This window comes from Mirounga angustirostris, unplaced genomic scaffold, assembly GCF_029215605.1.
Source record: "Mirounga angustirostris isolate CCGP_5_RB_7025 unplaced genomic scaffold, mMirAng1.0.hap1 SCAF_6, whole genome shotgun sequence".
Classification (NCBI taxonomy): domain Eukaryota; kingdom Metazoa; phylum Chordata; class Mammalia; order Carnivora; family Phocidae; genus Mirounga; species Mirounga angustirostris.
Genome location: NW_026991714.1, coordinates 144,307,755 through 144,329,128, shown reverse-complemented (window position 1 = coordinate 144,329,128; position 21,374 = coordinate 144,307,755). Strand labels below are relative to the sequence as shown.

Here is a 21,374-nt window from a genome sequence, read left to right as displayed (position 1 = left end):
CCAGGCTTTACCTCCATGCACTGATTCTCCAGGTGCGGTTGGGGAAGACCAGCCTGAGTCTCGTGGGAGCCTGTCTGACACGCCGATCCCAGGGCCACCCCCAGACTCGATGAGTGTGGTCAGGTGACTCAGAGTCAGTGGGGAGTGGGCCCACACCAACAGATCCACACTTGGAAAAGGAGCATGGGGTGCTCTGTTTGAAGACCTACTGGAGGGGGGCCAGTCCAGGATCATCTGCTATCTGATTAGATGTTTGGGGACCCCGGGGCAAATATTTGTAGGGAACTCTCTTTTCTGGCTGCACATGGAGGGGGCTTTAAACTCATGAGGCCTAACTCAAACCACTCACGTCCTTCCCATACCCATGGTCCCTGGGCCTCTTCCAGAGGGGTCCCGCTCCCCCCAAAGCCCCATGGAAGAAAGCTAGACTTCAAGGCCACCTGGCCCGATGCTCTTCTAGGAGCGAATGTAAGACTCACAATGGGACGGAGTGATAGGCCTGTGCGTTATCCTGAGCCTGCCGCAATGTGTGCCCATGGGCCCTTTCTCCCTCTCCAGGCCTCAGTTTCCCTGTGTGGAGGACTATAAAGGTGGTTTAGTATCACCTGACTCTACTAAATAAGCTTCCACGTAAAGCATCAATTTACTGCTCTTAGTCACAAAAGAGAGCACAAATGAAATAGGACATTTTTTTGTGTGTCCCTTCGGTTAACGGCTTTTAGAGTGCTGAGCTGCCGGACAGAGCGTCCACCAGAAGACACTGGAGTGGCTCGCAGAGTTCAGAGGAGGGGTTGAGCCGCCCAAATAACTCCATTTCCCAATCTCTGCTGCCCTCTGCTGTCCAGTGGTGGCTAGGACCCGCAGCCCAGGGGGTTCTCAGACGGGGCAGTGATTTTCTTCAGGCCACAGAGCCCGGTGGGCAGGGCTGCAGCTTCGCGCCCATCCGCCGGGCAGAGTCCTCTGGCTCACGGACGCTTCACGGTCGCTGCCGGCACCAGCAGCCTCAGCACCACCTGGGAAGGGACTAGAAAGGCAGCTTTGCAGGCCTCCGGCCGAGACCTTCTGAATCGAAACTGTGGGTGGGGCTCAGGGTTCAGCATTTTATTTTTTTATTTTTATTTTTTATTTTTTTTAAAGATTTTATTTATTTATTTGAGAGAGAGAGAATGAGAGAGAGCACATGAGAGGGGGGAGGGTCAGAGGGAGAAGCAGACTCCCCACCGAGCAGGGAGCCCGACGCGGGACTCGATCCCGGGACTCCAGGATCATGACCTGAGCCGAAGGCAGTCGCTTAACCAACTGAGCCACCCAGGCGCCCTACAGCAGTTTAATTTTAATGAGATTTACATTATATCCTGAGTGTGTAGGGACAACAACATATACATTCATTAATTGTTCTGAATACATATAACATAAATTAAAAATATAAATGAATTTAAACTTGTGTTCAAACCCTCTTTGAGCCCTTGGCTCTATTTGTTAAAACTCAAACTGTATTTTTGGCTTATTTTATTCTTATTTTTTTTTTTAAAGATTTTATTTATTTATTTATTTGAGAGAGAGAGAATGAGAGAGAGCACATGAGAGGGGGGAGGGTCAGAGGGAGAAGCAGACTCCCCGCTGAGCAGGGAGCCCGACGCGGGACTCGATCCAGGGACTCCAGGATCATGACCTGAGCCGAAGGCAGTCGCTTAACCAACTGAGCCACCCAGGCGCCCCTAGGGTTCAGCATTTTAGTAAGCCCTCCAGGTGATGCTGATGCACACGCTAGAGAACCTTTGCTCTCTCTTTGGAAACAGAAGTCTGGAGGGGAAATGGTGTGTATCTATTTTGACCGTATTGTGCATCTTCAAAATTAAAATAAGACATGAAAAAATGTAGGAGTTGCTTTTCATTTCATATTTGGGAAGGCCAGTGCTCTGAGAACATCAGGGTCCCCACATCACACAGGTGGGCTCAGAGCTTTTGCGGAGAGCAAGACTCCTCAGGGACAAACACGTAAGAAGTTTTTCTCTGATCTGGGTGATGGGTGTGCGACTCCAGCGAGTGACAAAGAGCCTCCGCTGTCCAGCAGGATTTCTGCATTTCAACAAGATGCATCTGATGGCTGACATCATCAGGCAGAGGGATTTGAACTTTCAGAGACGGTCCTGATTTGAATGCATTCATGCACTCACTGACTGTTTATCGAGCACTCACCATGTATTCTAAAGACTGAGCTAGCCATGGGGCATTTGATTCCTACCCTTGTAGATGCAGCCCACTGGGGAAGACAGGTGGTAGACCGGAAATTGCACCTAAAAATGATTTAGCGGACATGAATTGGTCCCAGCTAAAATCAGCACTGTGATGAGGACATTCTGCGGGGGCTGATAGGCAGGAGGGCCCCGCCTAGTGAGAGGGAGGCTTATAAGGCCCTGTGATGGCACAGTCTCTGAGGGACGTGGTCCCGGGGCTGTGGGGGAGGCTGGGACACGGCAGACTCACCCTCCCCTGTGGGCTGCAGGGGGAGCCCCGAGGAAAGACATCGCACAGGTTGGGGATTGGTGGGCTGAGTCTTTTTGTCATCAGAATTAAACAGTACAGTATTACTTATTATGGGACAGTTTTTATTGTTAAAAAATTTAGAAAATATAGATAATACCGATAAGGTGAACATTTTAAACCACCTATAATCCCACCATGTAGACATAACCACCACCAAGAGTTTGTTGTAGAGATTTGACTTTTTTCACGTCTATATATGTAATATTACATTACATTATATTAATTATACAAATGGGAGGGGGCAGAGGGAGAGAGACAATCTTCAGGACTCGACTCCTCAGGCTCAACCTCATAACCCCGAGATCATGACCTGAGCCAATAATCAAGAATCAGATAACCGACTGAGCCACCGAGGTGCCCCAGTAATTCGCTTTTTATTTTTTTATTTTTTTTAATTTTAATTCAATAATTAACATATAGTGTGTTATTGGTTTCAGAGGTACAGGCCTGTGATTCATCAGTCTTCTATAATACCCAGTGCTCATGACGTCACGTGCCCTCCTTAATGTCCATCCCCCAGTCAGTCATTTCTAAATGAACAGCGTGGCCCGGCCTTCTTTCTTCTGCCCTCTGTTCACCTGTGGATACCACTCTGTAGCACCTGGCCATGCCACGTGCCTCCGACGTCGTTCCATTCTGACACCTGCCAGGTTGTCCTCCCACCACTCCCAAGTGGACCCTGGACTGGAGGGATCTTTCTTTTCTTTCTTTTTTCTTTCTTTCTTTCTTTCTTTCTTTCTTTCTTTCTTTCTTTCTTTCTTTCTTTCTTTCTTTCTTTCTTTCTTTCTTTCTTCTTTCTTTCTTTTTCTTTCTTCTTTCTTTCTTTCTTCTTTCTTTCTTTCTTTCTTTCTTCTTTCTTTCTTCTTTCCTTCTTTCTTCTTTCATTCTTCTTTCTTTCTTCTTTCTTTCTTCATTCTTTTCTTCTTTTTCTTTCTTTCTTTCTTTCTTCTTTCTTTCTTCATTCTTTTCTTCTTTCTTTTTCTTTCTTTCTTTCTTTTCTTCATTCTTTTTTTCTTTCTTCCTTCCTTCTTTCTTTTTCTTTGACAGAGAGAGAGCATAAGCAGGGGAGAGGGAAAAGCAGGCTTCCCGCGGAGCAGAGAGCCCAATGTGGGGCTCAATCCCAGGACCCCGGGATCATGACTTGAGCTGAAAGCAGATGCTCAACCAACTGAGCCAGCCAGGTGCCCCTTCACGGGATTTTTCTTATTGAAAGTATGGTCACTTTGGGGCGCCTGGGTGGCTCAGTCATGGTTCAGCGTCTGCCTTTGGCTCAGGTCATGACCCTGGAGTCCCAGGATTGAGGGATTGAGCCCTGTGGAGGGCTCCCTGCTCAGTGGGGAGTCTGCTTCTCCTTCCGCCCCTCCCCCTGCTCGTGCTCTCTCTCGCTCTCTCTCTCAAATAAATAAATAAAATCTCTTTAAAAAAAGAAGAAAGTATAGTCACTTTAAGAAGACAGTGGCAGTGTCCTGGGGCTTTTCTGTGAAAGTGACCGCACACTCTCAGAGATAACAATGCCCCGAGGGCCAGGAGAGCATAGAATTGGGATCTAAGAGGTCCAGGCAGGAGGAGGGCAGAGACTGGGGGAGGAGGGACAGGGAGATGGGGTCACACTGGGGAGCCAGGGCTGGCTGGAGCCTGGGAGGGGAGCAGAGAGGTGGGGGCTAGGCATTCACTGGCCACTGACCTCTCTGAGGGGCGTTCAAGGGGTCGACATAGGTAACAAGGACCAAAGCCTCCTCCCCACAGCCTGTGCCAGTCATCAGTGCCAGCCGTGTGCCCTGGACCAGACGTGGCCTTCTGCCAAGGCTCTGGTGACAACGGGCCGGCCCGAGGAGGGTGGAGATCGCCCCCGGGGCAAGGACCTGCTTGAAGCGGTGTGGGAGCATTTGCCTGGGAGCCGAGAGCAGGGCCGAGCTAGGACACACAGAACTGTCTGGGGACAGGACAACACTCAGAAAGCCAGCGTCGGGGTATGCACTGCCCTCCAGTTTCCTAGCTGCTTGCAGACCTTTGCATTTCATCAGCATTAGCTTCACCAAAATGTTGAAAGTGGGGAAATTCAGATGGCAGAGCAAAATGCCCGATTCAGCCAACAAGGGACAGGAAGGACGCCGCTCTGAGTCTCCTGATGCCCCACATCCCATGCTCTTGCCCTGTCCCTGTGATGAGTCTGGAGAATGGGCCCACGAGTCTGTGGAGAGGCCGATGCACCCCTATGCTGGGAAGACGGCCCTTTCTAAGTCATCGGGGCCTCTGAGGAATGGAGGGGCTGTCCTGGGCACATCAGCTCTCAGCCACCGTCACTCCAACAGAAGGACAGGAGAGGGATAAGCCAAGTACACGCAACCCTGACTGCACATTAAAATAGTCTGGGGCACCGTGCGGACCTCCGATGCTCAGACCCCACCCCTCGGTCCTCCAACAGCACGAGGCCGTGGGGTCATGCGTATTGTTAAATTTGCACCTACAATTCAGGTGACCAGGAACAAGGCAGAAACACCTGGGATGCACGCTAGAACCCAAGCGTGCCAGGGGCGACAGGAGGGGGGACGGGGTGGGGGGCGTAGGTAGCTCAGTAAGACCAAGGTGCTCCCAAGAGTTGAGCATCTTCTGGCTCTTTGCTTAGAACATAGTGAAGCTACAAAATAAAGCGTGGTGCTGGTGCTTTCTTGGTTTTATGATTATGAGAGTCACAAACTGTTGGCATGAAAGCCGATTTTGGCCCAGAGGTGTATTTTGTTTGGCTTGTACGGGATTTTTTTTTTTTTTTTAATCAAGCCAACATTTAAAAATCTGGATATTCTGCAAAGTTATTTGGACTTTCAGCCTCTTTTGAAAGATCAGATCTGACCCTCAGGGCCTTGGTCTCCTGCGCCAATAGGCCGCGGGCGCTGGGTGGTGGCTCCCGCTCTTCCTTCCTGAGCCTGGGGCCCCTGGACCCCCTCACACAGGGTGGGCGGGAGCACTGCGCCCTGCCTGTCTCGCTCACACTTACGACTGCTCCCCGCCTTGGCAACGTTTGCCTTTCGGATTTGTTCTAGAGCCTGTGGGTCCCTGTTATCTGTAAAGTAAAACGTTTTGGTGCATCTGAACTTAATCTCTATTAAAATCAAGCAACACAAATCAAATTGCTCATGGGCTCTTTGTGCAACACTAGAAATGTATATACATTTCATTCTACCCCTGAGCCAGCGACACTGTATGTTTTCATCTTTTAAATATGATAACCACAAATCTAGGGAAAAAACAACAACTATGGACCTTGACAGTACTGGTCATTTGCTCAGGAATGGAAGGTGAGCATGGTGGGAAACGGCGGCAGATCAGATCACGACATCTTTACGGAATGGGGAGGAAGGTACCTTATCGGCAGTTACCACCGAGCTGGCTGTGGCCTGCAGCCTGCTCGGCAGAGGCACCAGGCATACTGGAGACTTACCTACCGCCTTCTTCAAGAAGTGTCCAAAATGGTTTTTTTCTGTGTTTAAAAGAGGTGACGGAAGAAGGGGGGGCAATCGGAGGGGGAGACGAACCATGAGAGACTATGGACTCTGAGAAACAAACTGAGGGTTCTAGAGGGGAGGGGGGTGGGAGGATGGGTTAGCCTGGTGATGGGTATTAAAGAGGGCACGTTCTGCATGGAGCACTGGGTGTTATACGCAAACAATGAATCATGGAACACTACCAGAAAAGAAAGAGAGAAAGAAAGAAAGGAAGGAAGGAAGGAAGGAAGGAAGGGAGGGAGGGAGGGAGGGAGGGAGGGAGGGAGGGAGGAGAGAGAGAGAGAGAGAGAGAGAGAGAAAGAAAGAAAGAAAGAAAGAAAGAAAGAAAGAAAGAAAGAAAGAAAAGAAAAGAAAAAGAAAGAAAGAAAGAAAAAGAAAGAAGAGAAAAGAAAAGAAAAAAGAGAAAAAAAGGTGATGGAGAGGTTGTGAATCTAAGTGGACCTTGCAGTGGCCAGAGTGGGGTTAGGGGCCCTGAAAGGCTCCCTACGCTCTAAAAATAAGAGTCAACTAGAAATAGACCAGCCCTCTCAAGCCTCAAAGCCCATTTAGGATCATCTCAGTTCCCAACTGGATCAAGGTAACCTGGGATTGCTAGGGCATCTCCCTTTGGCTGCCTGCAAAAGGCAAAAGGAAAACCTCTGGAGGAAGACAGCCCCATCCAAGGCTTCAAATTCTATCGAGGTTTTTTATATAGAATGTCCAACAATCAAAGATTAACAGGCATATTCAAAGGAGCATCAGTAAGACTGACAACTGGCTTCTCCATAGAAACAGTGGCCGTGGGAAGATGATGGAGTGTCTTCAGAAAGAAAATAATCACCAGGCTAGGGATGCCTGAGTGGCTCAGTCGGTTAAGCGTCTGCCTTCAGCTCAGGTCAGGATCCCAGGGTCCTGGGATTGAGTCCTGCATCAGGCTCCTTGCTCAGCCTGCTTCTCCCTCTGCCTCTGCCTGCCACTCCCCCTGCTTGTGCTTGCTCTCTCTCTCTCTCTGACAAATAAATAAATAAAACCTTTAAAAAAAAAAAAAAAAGAAAATGATTACCAGGCTAGACTATGCAGTGAAAATATCCTTAAAATAATGGAGCTGAGAGATGATTGTTTAAGCTGGGTTATGGGTACATAGAGGTTCATTACATTACTTTCTCTACTTTTGTATGCTTGAAATGTCCCACAAGAGAAATGAAAGCAAAATAAAGACAGCGAAGACAGACAGAACCTGAGAGTATTCATTACCAGGAGACACAGAGTAAAAACCCCACTGGAAGGTGTTCTTCAGGCAGAGGGAGAAGGGTCCCAGATCCTTGCATCCTGACGTGGGCAAGTCTAAATGGATATTGACCACGTAAAACAGTAATTATGTCTTGAGGAGGTTTGAAATATACATAGAATTAAAATACATGATAACAATAGCTACCGAGCCAGAAGAGGGATAAACGGAATTAGCATGCTCTAAGGTCCTTTTCACTGTCCAGAAAGTGGTAAAAGTACTAATTTATGTTAGACTTTAGTAATGAGTCAGGATGAGTATTGTAATCCCCCAGATAATTGTGAAATGAACAGAACAGAATATATAAGTGACAAGATCATAGTGGGGAAATGCAGTATTAAAAAAATCCTCGGAGCAGGAGGAGCCATCATGGGAGTTGACATCCGCCACAACAAGGACCGAAAGGTTCGGCGCAAGGAGCCCAAGAGCCAGGACATCTACCTGAGACTGTTGGTCAAGCTGTACAGGTTTCTGGCCAGACGAACCAACTCTACCTTTAACCAAGTCGTGTTGAAGAGGCTGTTCATGAGTCGCACCAACCGGCCACCTCTGTCACTTTCCCGGATGATCCGGAAGATGAAGCTGCCTGGCCGGGAGAACAAAACAGCTGTGGTTGTAGGGACCATAACCGACGACGTGCGTGTCCAGGAGGTGCCCAAACTGAAGGTGTGCGCGCTGCGTGTGAGCAGCCGTGCCCGGAGCCGCATCCTCAAGGCTGGAGGCAAGATCCTCACCTTCGACCAGTTGGCCCTAGACTCCCCCAAGGGCTGTGGCACCGTCTTGCTCTCTGGTCCACGCAAGGGCCGAGAGGTGTACAGGCATTTCGGCAAGGCCCCGGGAACCCCGCACAGCCACACCAAACCCTACGTGAGATCCAAGGGCCGGAAGTTCGAGCGCGCCAGAGGCCGCAGGGCCAGCCGAGGCTACAAAAACTAACCCCAGATCCTGCCTTGTTATTAAAGATTTTGAATGTTAAAAAAAAAAAAAAAAAAAAAAAAAAAAATCCTCATCTGAAAGACCAGGGAGTGGGGGGAAAGGATATAAAATGAACAGGGAAAATTGAAAACAGATAGTAAAGATTGCAGATTTCCACCGCATCGCATGAAGTCACACCGCTGTGTGTAAGTGGTCTAGCACTCCAACTGAAAGAGCAAATAAAAAACAAAAAAAACAAGTCCATGGTGCTTAGAAGGGACACCCCTTAAACATAAAATACTCCAGGCTCAAAGGACACGAAAACCAATGTGGTTGTGCTCATCGCAAGCATAGTGGACCCATAAGGCAAGAAGCAAACGGCCCCCAAACCTGTGGGATATGGACCCGACAGCCTGTCGGAGCAGGAACCTCGCCCTCTAGTAACACATGGCCCGTGGATGCCCCAGACCCTGACCCATCGTGAAGCAGCAGGTGTATAGACACCTGTGGAAAATGCTAGAGATGCCTGGGTGAGACCCGCCCTGCCTTCCTGGGGCCTCCAGCCCAGTGGAGGAAACAGACTGAGGAATGGGGCATTACGGAGTTGAGCAGGAGGTCTTGTGCTGAGCTCAGAGGCATGAGATGGGATGGGGGGCAGGTGAGGCAGGGGAGGCGTGGGAGACAGCAAGAGCAACGCCATGATGACGTTGCACGGTCAAAAACCACCGGTGTGTCACACGGGGCAAATGGCAGGTGCTGAGTGGAAGAGGTGGGCTGGCCCTGGTTTACTGAGGACCTTCTATGTCATTTGAAAGTGAACGGTCTGCAGGGAGACTTGGCGAAGGGTTCTGGGCTGGAAATCGGCATCGTCCACTGATTTACGGGGCAGACTAGAGGGGCAGGGTGGTTTTTTTGCACTTGGAAGAGAAAGCCTTGGCAGGAAAGAAGGAAGGGAGGGAAGTGCCAAAGAGCACGATCAGCCAGGAGCACGCAGAGCTCAGTAAGGACTGTGGCCCAATAGGTTTAGGAATCCCAAATTCCATAATCCATTGCTTGGAGGTACCCAACGTGTATCTGGCATATTAAAGGCCTTGGGAAGGTCTGCAATAAAAAGAACTTATTTAACTCTATTTATTTTGGCATTTCCCAAACTAATTTGATGATGATGCTTTTAAAAATGTTTGTTAATATTTTGCAGGTTCCAAGGAACACAGATTGGGATATATTGGAAAAAAAAAAAAATTCTTGGCTTCAGAAGCCTGGAAAGCTAAAACCACAGAGAGTCCCACCTGTGGAATCTTCCCCGAGCCACAATCATGGGTCTGGATGGTTTCGACTGCCAAGCAGGACTTTCCTGGGCTGTGGGCTTAGGAATTGTTGGTGCCTGTAGTTGGTCTGATCAGCAGCAAGCAGCAGAAAGACGCGCCCAGAGCGCGTGGTGACGGCGGCTGAGACCAAGGCGCTGAACACCGAAGGCCGAGAGCCCGGCTCGGGAAAGCCAGTTGAAAATAAAATTTCCAGCTCTGGAATTACAACTGGAAGCCTTTCTTTTCCTTCTGGAAAGCAGACTCTGAGAGAACAAAAGCAAGCTAGAGGCCATCCGCCAGGAGAGTGGAGTCGGAATTCCTACTATTCTGGGAGGAGGGGTTGCAGGCCCTGCAACAGGGAGTCCCTGAGGGATTCTGGGTCCTCGGCTTTGGTCAGTGGCAGCATGTTCGAGTCCTAGGACCACCGTAACAGACCACCACACACTTGGTGGCTGAAAGCAGCGGAAATGTATTCTCTCACAGTTCTGGAGGCTCCCCGGCTTCTAGAGGCTTCTGCCCCACCTTGGTGTTCCTCAGCCGGCGGCTGCATCTGTCCAACCTCTTCCCAGGGCCACCTCCTCTGTGTGTCCTCTCCTCTTCTCGTAAAGACACCAGACACGGATTGATGATCTAATCACCAAGGTCTGCGAAGACTCTATTTCTAAATAAGGGCACGTTCTGAGGTTCCAGGGGGACATGCATTTTGGGACACCATTCAGCCCCTACAGGAGAGCCAGCAGTCCCCCCAGTGGGCTCTGTGCGTGGCTCAGGCGTGGGAGGATAGCCGTGGGCTCTCCCTCTGCCAGGATCACAGTCCCAAGGTCCGGGAGCCCAGGGGCTGGGCTGCCCATGCAGCCCTGAGACTCTCCAAGCATGGCGACTACTTTGTAAAAAGCTACTGGCCGCTCACCTCCCAAGCATGGCACTTCCATTTCCCTCCACTGCAACCATGGTATTAGAATCAAGTTGCTGCAACCACCGATGAGTCTAATGATCAGAGGGATAAAGTGGCATTTGCTCGGACCAGACCCAGGCTCACAAAGGGTGGTCTTCCCTGAGCCCCCATCCAGCCACTGGTTCTCCAAGGGCAGAAGTGAGCTGCTCCCGCCCTCGATCTTCGGATTGGACCTGGGTCTTTATGGACAATCGGACTAACCTTTACCCCTCTCTGGGAACGGGGCAGTGAGCTCCAGCCACTCTGCTTTAGTAGGGATTTGCTTCTCCGTTTAGTGTCCTAGTAGCCTCCAGTGGCCTCCTGAGGCTCAATTTTCTGCTAGGAGGGCCAGCTGCCAAGTGGCTGGGGTTTGGGGACAGGAAAGGGGGAAGGGGGATGGCGTGGGGAGGGATGGGCCTGGAGGCAAATGCAAGCGAAGGGAGCAGCCTCTCTGGACCTGTCTCTGCGGTCTCCCCCCTCCTCCCCCTGCAAGAGCAGGCGGTGTCCCCACCACTCATGACATCAGAAGCCCTGCCTGGTTTTAGTCTTTGTCCATAACGCGTGGGCCCATGAGGCTGCTGGAGATTCGTCGACTGAATTTAATCCCACCAGGACTCCCATGTAGACCAAACAGTGCAAGTGGCCTGAACAGGAGAATCACCGAGACCAGGACTCCAGGGACCAGCGGTCACAGGCCCTGCCCTCACGAGGATGGGGAGCAAACACTGTCCTCTGCCCGCATCGTACTTGGGAACAGAGCCACCTCCGTGGTGGTGGGAGGAAGCCATGTCTGTCCCAAGGCCCGTGATGAAGGGATGAAGCGGGCGCTGCACACGGACATTTAGGTTTTCAGCCCACAGGTGAGGTTTCAGTCCCCCCAGAGGCCCCTGCTATTCATTGAAAATAAGGACAGAAAACAAAGCAATAGCATTCTTCAGCATTCCCTCCCCACGAAAGGGGAGCACTCCAAACCCAAATGGTACAACCTCTTCCAGTGCTGCAAATAAATCCACTTGGAGCCTTCAAAAAGCATTTAAAAATTCACGTTTTTTAAACAACAACAAAAAAATTTAAAATGTTTTGAAAAAGACATTCTTTCCAACAGCCGATGCTGAGAAGATAGTTCTTTAGATCTTGCTCCTGCTGATTGCCAGGCCTTCTTCCTCTGCCTAGCTTTCGGGCTGAACCCAGCCTCGCCCCGGATGAGGAGAGTCCCCGGGAGAGGGGGAAGCAGAGAGAGAGCCACCACCCTTCCATGTGGGGTTCAGGGTCACTAGATCTTAATGTGAGCAGGAAATGAGGACAGGGCCCTGGAGAGGCCCCCATCCAAAAAGGAGGGTTGTTTGATTTAGGGACCTGGGCTTTGGGCAACAAATGAGAGGCCTCCACATTCCCGCTGACAATGGTCTTCCCCAAAACAGCACCAATAATGAGACCCAATATTCATCATGCCAAGCTCTGTACCAAGAGCTTTAGGACTCCATGAGGGAAGCACTGTCATCAAGCTCACTGTACTGATGAGGAAACTGAGGCATGGGAATGCTAGATTAACCTGTTAGGGTCTCACAACCAGCAAATGGCAGAGCTGGAGTTCAGAGCTGGGGTGGGCTGGTAGAACAGAGCAGCTGTGAGGGGGCAGGTGACAGAGCTCACCCCACCTTCCCCACCACTGGCTTTGCAGGACAGAGGTTGTCTCTTGGTACCTACAGATTTCAGAAAAGAAAATACAAAACAAGGACACATCATTTTTCTTTCTCGAAAGTGCTTTTTTTCTGTATTCATTAACTACAATAGAAGATGTCATCAGACTAAACACTCCACTTAGAAAAGTTTTCAGGGAATTGCATTTAAGTAAAACACCCATGTGCATTTGCTAAAGGAAATGAAAAGTGATGAGAAGAATGCCTGTCAGGAAAGGTGGAAACTTTCCAATGTGATTGCTCAACACCTGTTGGTAACCCTTCTGGAACACTCTGCAGAGTCAAGGGGGCCACCTGAGGACACAGGCAGGTGGGAAGGCTTCCTGCGCCAGAGGGATGAGGGCTCAGGCTGGGCCAGGCTGGTCTCAGAAGCCGTCCCCACAGCCAATTCCGGCTGTGCCCACCTGGGCCAGACCCCTCCTGAGAGGACCTAAGTGTGTGGCTGTCCCCATCACATGGGCTGTCTCAGCCTTCCACCAGCTTTGACTTAAATCCAGCCCCCTCTCTGGCTTTTCCCAAAAAGCCAGTCACATGGAGCATACGGGGGCCCACCTGGCCCGGGGGGCGTGCTCCAGTGCTCCCGAAAGATGCAACCAGCTGCTGGTGTTGGCTCCAGGCCCGTTCTCATGACCACACCTTTTCCTGTGTTGTTTCATCTGCCTGGACACCCCAGGCTCATGCTTGCTGGCCCTATTCTGCCCACCCTGCAGGGCTGATACCACCTCGTGGGAGCTTCTGGGGCGTCAACCTGCTCCCCCTCATCCCTGAGTCCCCCGCACCTGCGGTGCACCATCCCTGGTCTGTCCCCTGTTGTTGAGGAGTGTCCTTTTATGGTCACCCCCAGTTGGTTCTGTTCAGCCCTTCTCCGGTCAGGGTGAACTTCCCCTTGTGCCCGGGGTTGCTCTTCACCCCCTGCCCCCTCCAGCCCCAGTCCTACCTTGTTTTCCAGAAGTGCCTTGGTGGTGGCTCTCCAAGTACTTGGAGTGTGGTGGTCCTCGCAGGTAAGCGACGGGGCAGGGGATGGGGCAGCAACAAAGATTGGGATGTAGGAAGGGGAATGAGTCTCAGGCAGGAGATGTGCTGCATGGAGGAGATTTTCAGAAATGCTGGAAGCTGCTGGAGGTTTCTAGAGCTGCCTCAAGAGAAAGACTGCAACCCACTGGGCTCCAGATGAAGTGCCTTCTGCTCACAAGTTTTCCACAATGCCATAGTGGGTGAGGTTCGAGAAGTGAAGAGTCCCCCTTTCCTTCTTTGTGTCCGAATCCCAGCTCCAGCCTGCAGTGCCAGGCAGCAGGGCTCTGGGTCGTGAGCGAAAGTGACCCCATCCATCTCCAGCGAGCGGAGAAGCGGTGAGACCGCACCTGTTCTGGATCATGACTGGGGTCTGGAGCACCCTCTAGACTGACAAGCCCCTGCATCTGTCATCCTTCTGTCTACCACCTCGAGAGGTCACCAACATTGCTACCTTCTTACAGGTGAGGCCAGGCAGCCTGATGGCAGGACATGCTGTCCCATGCTCCACTCTCCCCTTGACTCCACATTTCAGACACTGGTGTTCGTTCACAAGCACCACTGAGTGGGTTCAGAGGCAAAAGGCAAAATCCAAGATTCGGTAGAATTATTCTGTTGGCCAGAGTATGGCTCCAGCAGACCCTTTGCCATGTGCATCGGCATTTCCCAAAGCACGAACTTAGATCAGATTCTTACCGCCATTTGGATTAACCTGCCCTGGAGTCTTGCTCGAACACTATCCTCTTGGGACAGCTTCCTAGCTGCTTGACAGGACACCCTGTCTTTTCCTTGGCCGACTCCTGGCGAAGATCAGCAATTTAAGACAAGCGAGGGCCTGTCGTTCAAATTCCCGATTGACATGCATTCTAGAAGACCACTAGGAAGCCAACAATCTGTAGAACTGAATGTTGTTGTTGGACAGGTAGTTATCAAGAAAACTCTCGGTCATTTCCCACAGATCAGCCCGAGAAATCTTGTTTCTTGGGCCTCCTCCTTTCCTCACTCCCCTCCACATGTCTGTGCAAGCTTAGCAGTTTGCCAGTTTCTTCCCGAGCTCTTCCATTTGATCGTATTGCAGACTCGTCCATTCTTCACTTCTGGTCGCTGTTCCACCTCCTGGGTCCTCCCCATGGATTGGATGCAGCCTGAGCCATCAGTCACTGCAGTTCCCCTGACCCAGGATTCTCTCCCCAAGTGGGATGGTCATAAATGCGCGCACCCTATGGATTCAAATCGGCAACGGCAGTGCCGGCCGCTGGCTTAGGACAGAAGCGTTTTTCAGCTTCTACCCTGCCTGAAGGAGTAGGGCTTAAAGATGATGCTCAGATGTCAAAAGATTGGAATACAATGAGGGTTTTTTTTTTGTTTTTTTTTTTACAGCAGAACAGGTTAGGAGGTGTCTGCAGTAAACCTTAGATTAACTTTAAAATGTTGATATGAAACAGCTCTTGGGTTTAAATTTTTCTATCATCTATTGATGCCCTTTACCTCAGAATTGTCAGGAATACAACTAAGGCCACCCTGCGTTTGTAGTTTCCTAGACCTACCACCATGGGAACTTGGGCCTCTGAAGGAGCCAGATGGGATGGAGCTGAAACAACATCTTTCTGGAAAGAGGTTGGTTCTAGTGCACCTGGTCACAGGAAAATCGCAAAGGGCTTCACACTGATCTGCGCCCAACACGGCAGCTGAACACCTGAAATTTCATCACAAGCAAGCACGTGGGACCTTGAGTAGGAGTGGGTACACTTTCCTGTAAAGAGCCAGACATTTAAATATTTTAGGCTTTTCAGACCATATGGTCTCTGCTGCATCTACTCATCTCTGTTGAATGAAAACCACCACAGACAAAGAGCAGATGGGCAGGATTGTGTTTCAGTAAAACTTTATTTACAAAACAGGCAGTGTGTGGGATTAGCTCCCCAGGCTAGTTTGCAGACCCTTAACCTAGAGGGACGGTCACAGTGAAGAGGCCCCTTTCCGGGCAACTCTCCCTCCTCCCTCTGCCCCCACATCAGCCCACTTCACTTCAGCTTTAAAAATACCGTAAATGCAGAGAAAACGGGACTACATTTTTAAGGCAGTGACTGAGGAATGTCTTTTTATCTGATCTTAAATCCTCAACTACCTGTTCCAGCCCAGTCTTTCTGGCAGTACATCGCAGAGTCTGGAACAACCCTCTTCCCTAATTGCACTTGGCTGTGCTAAATATAAATATGCAAGAAGGGGTTGGTGGGGGGGGGGGTGTCACCCGGTGGCTCAGTGCATCAAGCTCTCTGCTCAGTGGGGAGCCGGCTTCTCCCTCTCCTGCTGCCTGCCGCTTCCCCTGCTTGTGTTCGCTGTCAAACAAATAAGGAAGAAGGGAAAGCTAAAAACCAACCCAAATTGCCTGTGGAACCCTAGTTCATATCAGTTCAGCTGTATCTTGACAGACCGGGCTCCGGATGTTGTGAAGGGTAACTGAACTGGGACAGACTTCAGGCCCTTGGCCTCAGGGGCTCTGCTCTCCCTCCTCCATTCCCCCCGTCAGGCAGTGCCTCATCACTTAGTCATTGGCCTCAAATCCAAAGCATATTTAATTTTCAAAATGTCCCACTCTAGAGTAAGATTTCTTTTCTCCTCTCTGCTTACTAAGGCCAGCATATTTTTTTCATTTAGGTAGCTGATGGTTGAATAAACAAAATGTATGTGGGCAATCATTTAACCACAGGCAATATAGAGAGACGGCTGTGTTTGCCCATGGCCTTTAGGAATTCCAATGTAAACCTGCCCAGGCACAGAAAGGACAAGGAAAGTGAGCCAGTTACAGGCCTAATGAATGCATCCCGGATTTCTTCTAGAACTTTAGCCAAAGTGCCAGCCTGGGAACAGGCATTCCTGGGATAAGCCCATTCTCTCCATAGACCTCAGTCCCTTGTCGGAGGGGATCGTTGATACCTAAGGGTAGAGGCTATGACTCTATCTGGAGGGTGTGAGGAGATGTGCCACCCTAGACATCCAGGAGGGGAGACAGGAATGCCACTTCCTCACCTCACCTCCGAGAGCCCTGCTCCCTTGGGAACTCTGAGGCAGATCTGCGCAGGGTGAGGGCGTTTGGTCCAATCCTGGGCCGCACACCTGGAATTCCTATGCTCCAATTTCTCTGGACTCAGCAAGCAACCTGGGCTTTGGAGGGTAAGCAGCTGGAATGACTCCTGAGAAGCCAGCACAGCCCCTGGCCTCCTGCACAGCAGTTTGGGGAACACAAACACCTGGCTGGAATTTCCTTTTTATTTATCATTTTGGTAAGTTACAGACAGCAATAATTTATAAGTCACATCTGATATATTTCAGTTGTTGGACAAACACAAAGACAGAAAATTAAAGCACAGAGAGTTCAAAAAGGAGGTTATATAATACATCAGAGGAGTTAAAATTCAAAATACCCAAGACCCCACATACTAGAACAAAACATAAAGCTTAAAATTTCCCTATGAGCCTATGAGCCTGAAATTACAAAATGTAGCAACTGCCTAAAACAGAGAATCACGAGTTCCATGTTCTCAAGGTAAGAAACAAGGAATGCTTTGGTAAGTCGTCTTCACTGTTGCAACGTCTCTGCTCTGTCTCTTGAATGATTGTATATAAACATAAGCACAGCACATATTTGAGAATAAGTCTCACAAACTTGTCTTACTATTAGATTTTTCAAATATCTTTCCATTCAGTCAATGGGAAAAACAATTCAGTCACTTGAATTTTAAGTTTTAAAAAAATTAGAAGTATTTCCAGGGACTCTTAAAGCTGTCTCTGAAAGTGTAAAATGTTACCCCCTTTCCAAGTCTGAAGCATTCCAGGCTTTCCTCTGAGATAAACACAGGAGGAGGAACTTGCTCCTGACCGTGTAAATGCTCACTGGCTGCTGTGCCCCTGCAGCCTCAGAGAAGTGGTGAGCAGCTCCTGGGGACCCTGGGAGGACGGCATCCTCAGCAGTCCGGACCGTGGCCATGAGCGTGAGCATGAGCACTGCCAGACCAGCCCCGTCCTGCTTGCGAAGCCAGGCTCCCCAGCACATACTGGCCTGTCACTCTTCGGTCCGTTCTTGCTTGGGGGAGTCCAGCTCATTCAATAAATCTCTGCCAGCCGCTCCAGCTTTTGAGGCAAAAAGAACGGCTCCCTGTTTAAAACCGAGGTTCTTCAAACTTCGGGCATAATCTGCATATATAGCAGAGATGAGTTTCTGTAAGCCACAGTTAAGGAAAAGAAGGGCAGAAAGAGATGTGATTACACGCCACCAATCTCCCATAGGCAAGAAGAAACCAGCTCCGTGGGGCTACTCAGAGGGGTGAGCGGGCCCACGGGAGGGCAGCAGGGGACGAGCATGGACACGCTTCCCTGGGGGAGGCTGACTCCTGGTTGGAGGAGGTGAGGTCTCAATCTGCAGTGTCCCCCACTACTACCCTTTGCAAGCGCTGAGTGCAAAGCCTCTCCTTCTGGAAGATCTAGCTAACATTCTCCTAGACTATCTCAAAGCCTAACACAACTAAAGACTACAAAAGGAAAGAGGACTCAAGTGCATACCCTCTGGCATCTGAAAGGCTGAGTGGTGGGTGGTTTGGGGGCAGATACAGCTTAGTGAGAGGTTCTGCTAACAAAGCCTTCCTGGAGGTATTAGGTTTCAGACAGCCCTGTTTCCCTGTGCTCTGACATTCCAAATGGCCCCTTCCAACGGGAGGCAACTTCACCAGTGTCTGGACACAGAACACTAAGTTCAAGTTCAGTTTCATCTTCTGTAACAGATAAAACAAAACAAAACAAAATATATACACACACAGAGAAGACCAAGTATCTGACATACAGAAATGAGGCCACAATGTAGTAAGTCCAAGAGAAGATGTGATGAGAACAAGCAGAGCTCAGCAAACACGAACAATGGGTACCTGTACCCTCAAGCCCAATCCTTTCAAAGAAAAACATGTGACTCAAGTGCTGTCGGCAGGGGGCCACTGTGACCTGCCGGCATGACACATACCTTTGAGGTGCCTTGTCTGGTTCCACGTTAGACTGTCACTATGGATAACAATGTCTTTTTTATTTATTCCAGAATGTATATTCCAGATAAATATATAAATTTTATTCCATGGAGTACATTCTTTTAAATAGTACTATTTTTAAAGTAGCAGGCTCTTACACTTTTCCTGAGTTATTTCCTTTATCTTTTTTTACGTTCAAACAAACCTTCACAAAATTCAGAGTCCCATCCCTTTACAGCCCCACCTGCCTCCCCAACCATCTTAGGGCTGATGCCAGCGACGCCCCCATCTTCTTCCCGATTCTCTCTCATTTCTCCCTCTCTCCTGACTTTGGCCAATCTGAGTATGGATCACTCCTGATATAATACAGTTCTTGCCCAGGCAGTACGACTGAGAGGAACCCACTTGGGCCATCTGTCTCCTCCTTGGCATAATCATCCTAGCAAAGGATATCTGTGTCCTCAGTGACTCCGACTGCACCATACTTGAGACAGGCTTCCACAAACAAGGCAGCTCTATCGAAGTATCTCATGCTGCTCAAGAGAACAAAGTGAGTTAAGCTTTGTGATTTACAGCATTTGGGGGCAGACCCACCCAAGGGTGTATTTCCGTATAAAGACTTGTACCCATTCTCCCTGGAAATCTGAGTGCCAGTAAGTTACACTAGCACCTTTCCAAGCCCTGGCTCACAGAGGAAAGCAGGGGACAATGCTCATGTCCCGAACCCCAGGCTCTTTCTTCTTTTTTATTTTTTAAGATTTTATTTATTTATTTATTTATGAGAGAGAGAGAGAGAGAGCAGGGGGAGGAGCAGAGGCGCAGGGACAAACAGACTCCATGCTGAGTGCAGGGCCTGATGCGGGGCTCGATCTCACCACCCTGACACCACGACCTGAGCCGAAATTAAGAGTCAGATGCTTAATCAACTGAGCCACCCAGGCGCCCCAGCCCCAGGCTCTTTCTAATTAATATTTACAAAAACTGTGACATAGTTGAAATACACACAAATCTACAGAGATAGGACAAGTATCCACATACCCACTGTCCAGATTTAACAAGGAGTCTTTTGCCATATTTGCCTCAACCTCCCTTAGTTTTAAATAAATAAAATGTCCCCTAAGTGATAGGTATTATTTTTGGAGGGGACATCTCCCACGGGCAACGCTCTCTGTCATCCTTCCTACTGCTCTCTGGCCTTCATCTTAGTTGTTCTATTCAAAGCCGAATTCTCTGAAGACTTCTTTTATGTTCTTTTTAAATAGATACCTGTTAGGTTTGGCGAGTATACTGGTAGGAAAATAGAGATCCTAGACCAAGTGTAGATGACTAAACATGGACTGTGGACGGTTCCTTTCCCTGTAGGATTTTTTTTTTTTTTTTTTTTTAGGATTTTTTTTTTTTATAAACCTGAAAGGTAAGCTTCTCCTTTCACTCCACACAGTGAGTGTTCCATCCATCCACCAGAGTCTCAAGAGAGCACAAAGTATTCGTGTCCCTGACCAGCCACGAAGCACTCTGGGTGTACCTGTGAAGTGTCTCAGCCACGCTGAAAAAGCAGCCCAGGGAGAGGAGGACCAGGAGGGCCTTTGACTTCTGGTTGACTTGTGGAGAGCAGAGGTGGTCAACCCACCGCTTTAAAACATCGGCGCACTCTTCAGAACTTAAACGGACCTAGAAAGATGCCCACGTTACAAAGACATCCTGCACTATATAAAGAAAACTCTAATGTAATCAAAATGGGATCTGTTCCTGTGAAGCCAACACTAGGCTTGGCTTTGCTAGCACACGCCCTGACCTTGCTGCTTACCGTGGACAGCAGTGGTAACAATCCACGCCTGCAGAGCTAGGGACCTGGCAACACCTCGGGGCTGGAGTCTGGGCTCACACCCCAGCACCCCAGCAGGGCAAGGGGCCACCTGCTTTCACTTAATTGCTACCAAAGCAATCCACTGCTCCCTAAGAATGTAATTTACACTCATAAAGAACAGGAGCCTTAGAGTTGCAAGAAAATATCTGCATAGCAACTCTGCAGCCAAAAAACTGCTGCTAAATCATGAGTCCAAAGTTCAAGACTGAACTCTCTACCCCAAATGCTCAAGGCACCTCGGGCAATGACCTACTTTTGCCAGCCACGCCGCCCGGTTCCACTCGCCGTATGTCTGCAGGTAGCGGCAGGCGTCTGCAGCTTTGTCTATCAGGCAGAGCAGCTGCACCCCCTCTGGAAGACAGAACGGCAGCCCCTCGGGTGACGCCGCGGCCCCTCCCTGACAAGCCACCACCGCGTGACTGCACCCGCTCTTGTGCATTTCTGATCCACTGCAGACGCTCTTGACTGAAATTTTCCAACAAAACGCCACGGCAGAGTTTTAGAGCGCTGCCCCTCGAGTCAGGAGGGGAGGCAGGAGGGCAGGCAGCGCCGCTCGAGTCCAGCCCGCAGCCCGCAGCCCGCGAGAGCGCGGGCCCGGCGTCGGGCCTGGCGGTTATGACTACGGCCCCTTTCACACGTGACACGTGTTCTGCTTCAGATGATTAAATGATGTGGTCATCATGTAAACAGCTAGCAACAATCGTCCTATTTCTCTCCAGCGCGCAGAAAAAAGAAAAGAACTATCTTAATAATCAAATGCTTTGCTGGGAAGGGGCCTGATTTTCCAGAGGACCGACCAATGCACCCACAAAGCACGCCTTACCTGCCAGTTTGCCATTGGCGATCATGTTCGTTGCCACCAGCTTAATGGTGCTCTGGGAGGGGCCTGAGGAGGTGACAGTTGTGACCAAACAGGCTTTCAGGGAGTCACAGTAATAATGCTGGTTATCCGCACTTGTTTCCAATAGCAACTGCACAGCTCTGTCTGTCTAATGAGAGGAACAGTTCTTCTAATTATGAGACCATTTTCTTCCAACATCATCTTATTGAACTCATAATCTGAAACACTGAAGTTACAGCTTAGAGAAGACTTTCACTTTCAAAACTTGCTTGCCGATGCTTTGAACACAGCGTCCTCCTGCTTCTTTGGAACAAAGGTAAAACCACAGTCTGGTTTACAAAGATGCTCAAGAAACTGCTTACTTTAGTTTTGCATCAGTCAATTCAGAGACACCAAACCAAACCAGTCAGGTCTCATTTGACATTACGTAAGCCAAAATTCCAAGCTAGTCAACTACAAATTTTTGCTTT

General features: G+C 49.6%; 2 protein-coding genes across 8 annotated transcripts in view; one reads left to right on the top strand and one right to left on the bottom strand.

Annotated features, from left to right (window-relative positions):
- Positions 1-7,545: 7,545 nt before the first annotated feature.
- Positions 7,546-8,289, top strand: LOC123846917 (large ribosomal subunit protein eL18). Its single transcript, XM_045878986.3, has one exon. The coding sequence runs from the start codon at positions 7,561-7,563 to the stop codon at positions 8,251-8,253; it is 693 nt and encodes a 230-aa protein (XP_045734942.2). The 5' UTR covers positions 7,546-7,560; the 3' UTR covers positions 8,254-8,289.
- An 8,147-nt stretch (positions 8,290-16,436) lies between these two features.
- Positions 16,437-21,374, bottom strand: part of WDR11 (WD repeat domain 11) — a 56,930-nt gene continuing 51,992 nt past the window's right edge. The window contains exons 25-30 of one of the 7 annotated variants that reach the window (XR_010412598.1): positions 20,887-21,052; positions 20,317-20,528; positions 19,722-19,867; positions 18,602-18,729; positions 17,745-17,953; positions 17,269-17,403 (exon numbers count right to left, since the gene is read on the bottom strand). Coding sequence is in view for 5 of the 7 variants with exons in the window: in XM_064595339.1 (XP_064451409.1) it covers positions 17,248-17,405; positions 18,650-18,729; positions 19,722-19,867; positions 20,317-20,528; positions 20,887-21,052 (762 nt within the window). In the remaining 2 variants the exon portion in view is untranslated. The other 6 variants (XR_010412599.1, XM_064595339.1, XM_045878985.3 and 3 more) reach the window with 6 other exon arrangements.

Bases quoted from the DNA above. Each gene is read 5' to 3' on its own strand.
- LOC123846917 (XM_045878986.3), top strand. From the start codon at position 7,561: ATGAGTCAGGATGAGTATTGTAATCCCCCAGATAATTGTGAAATGAAC.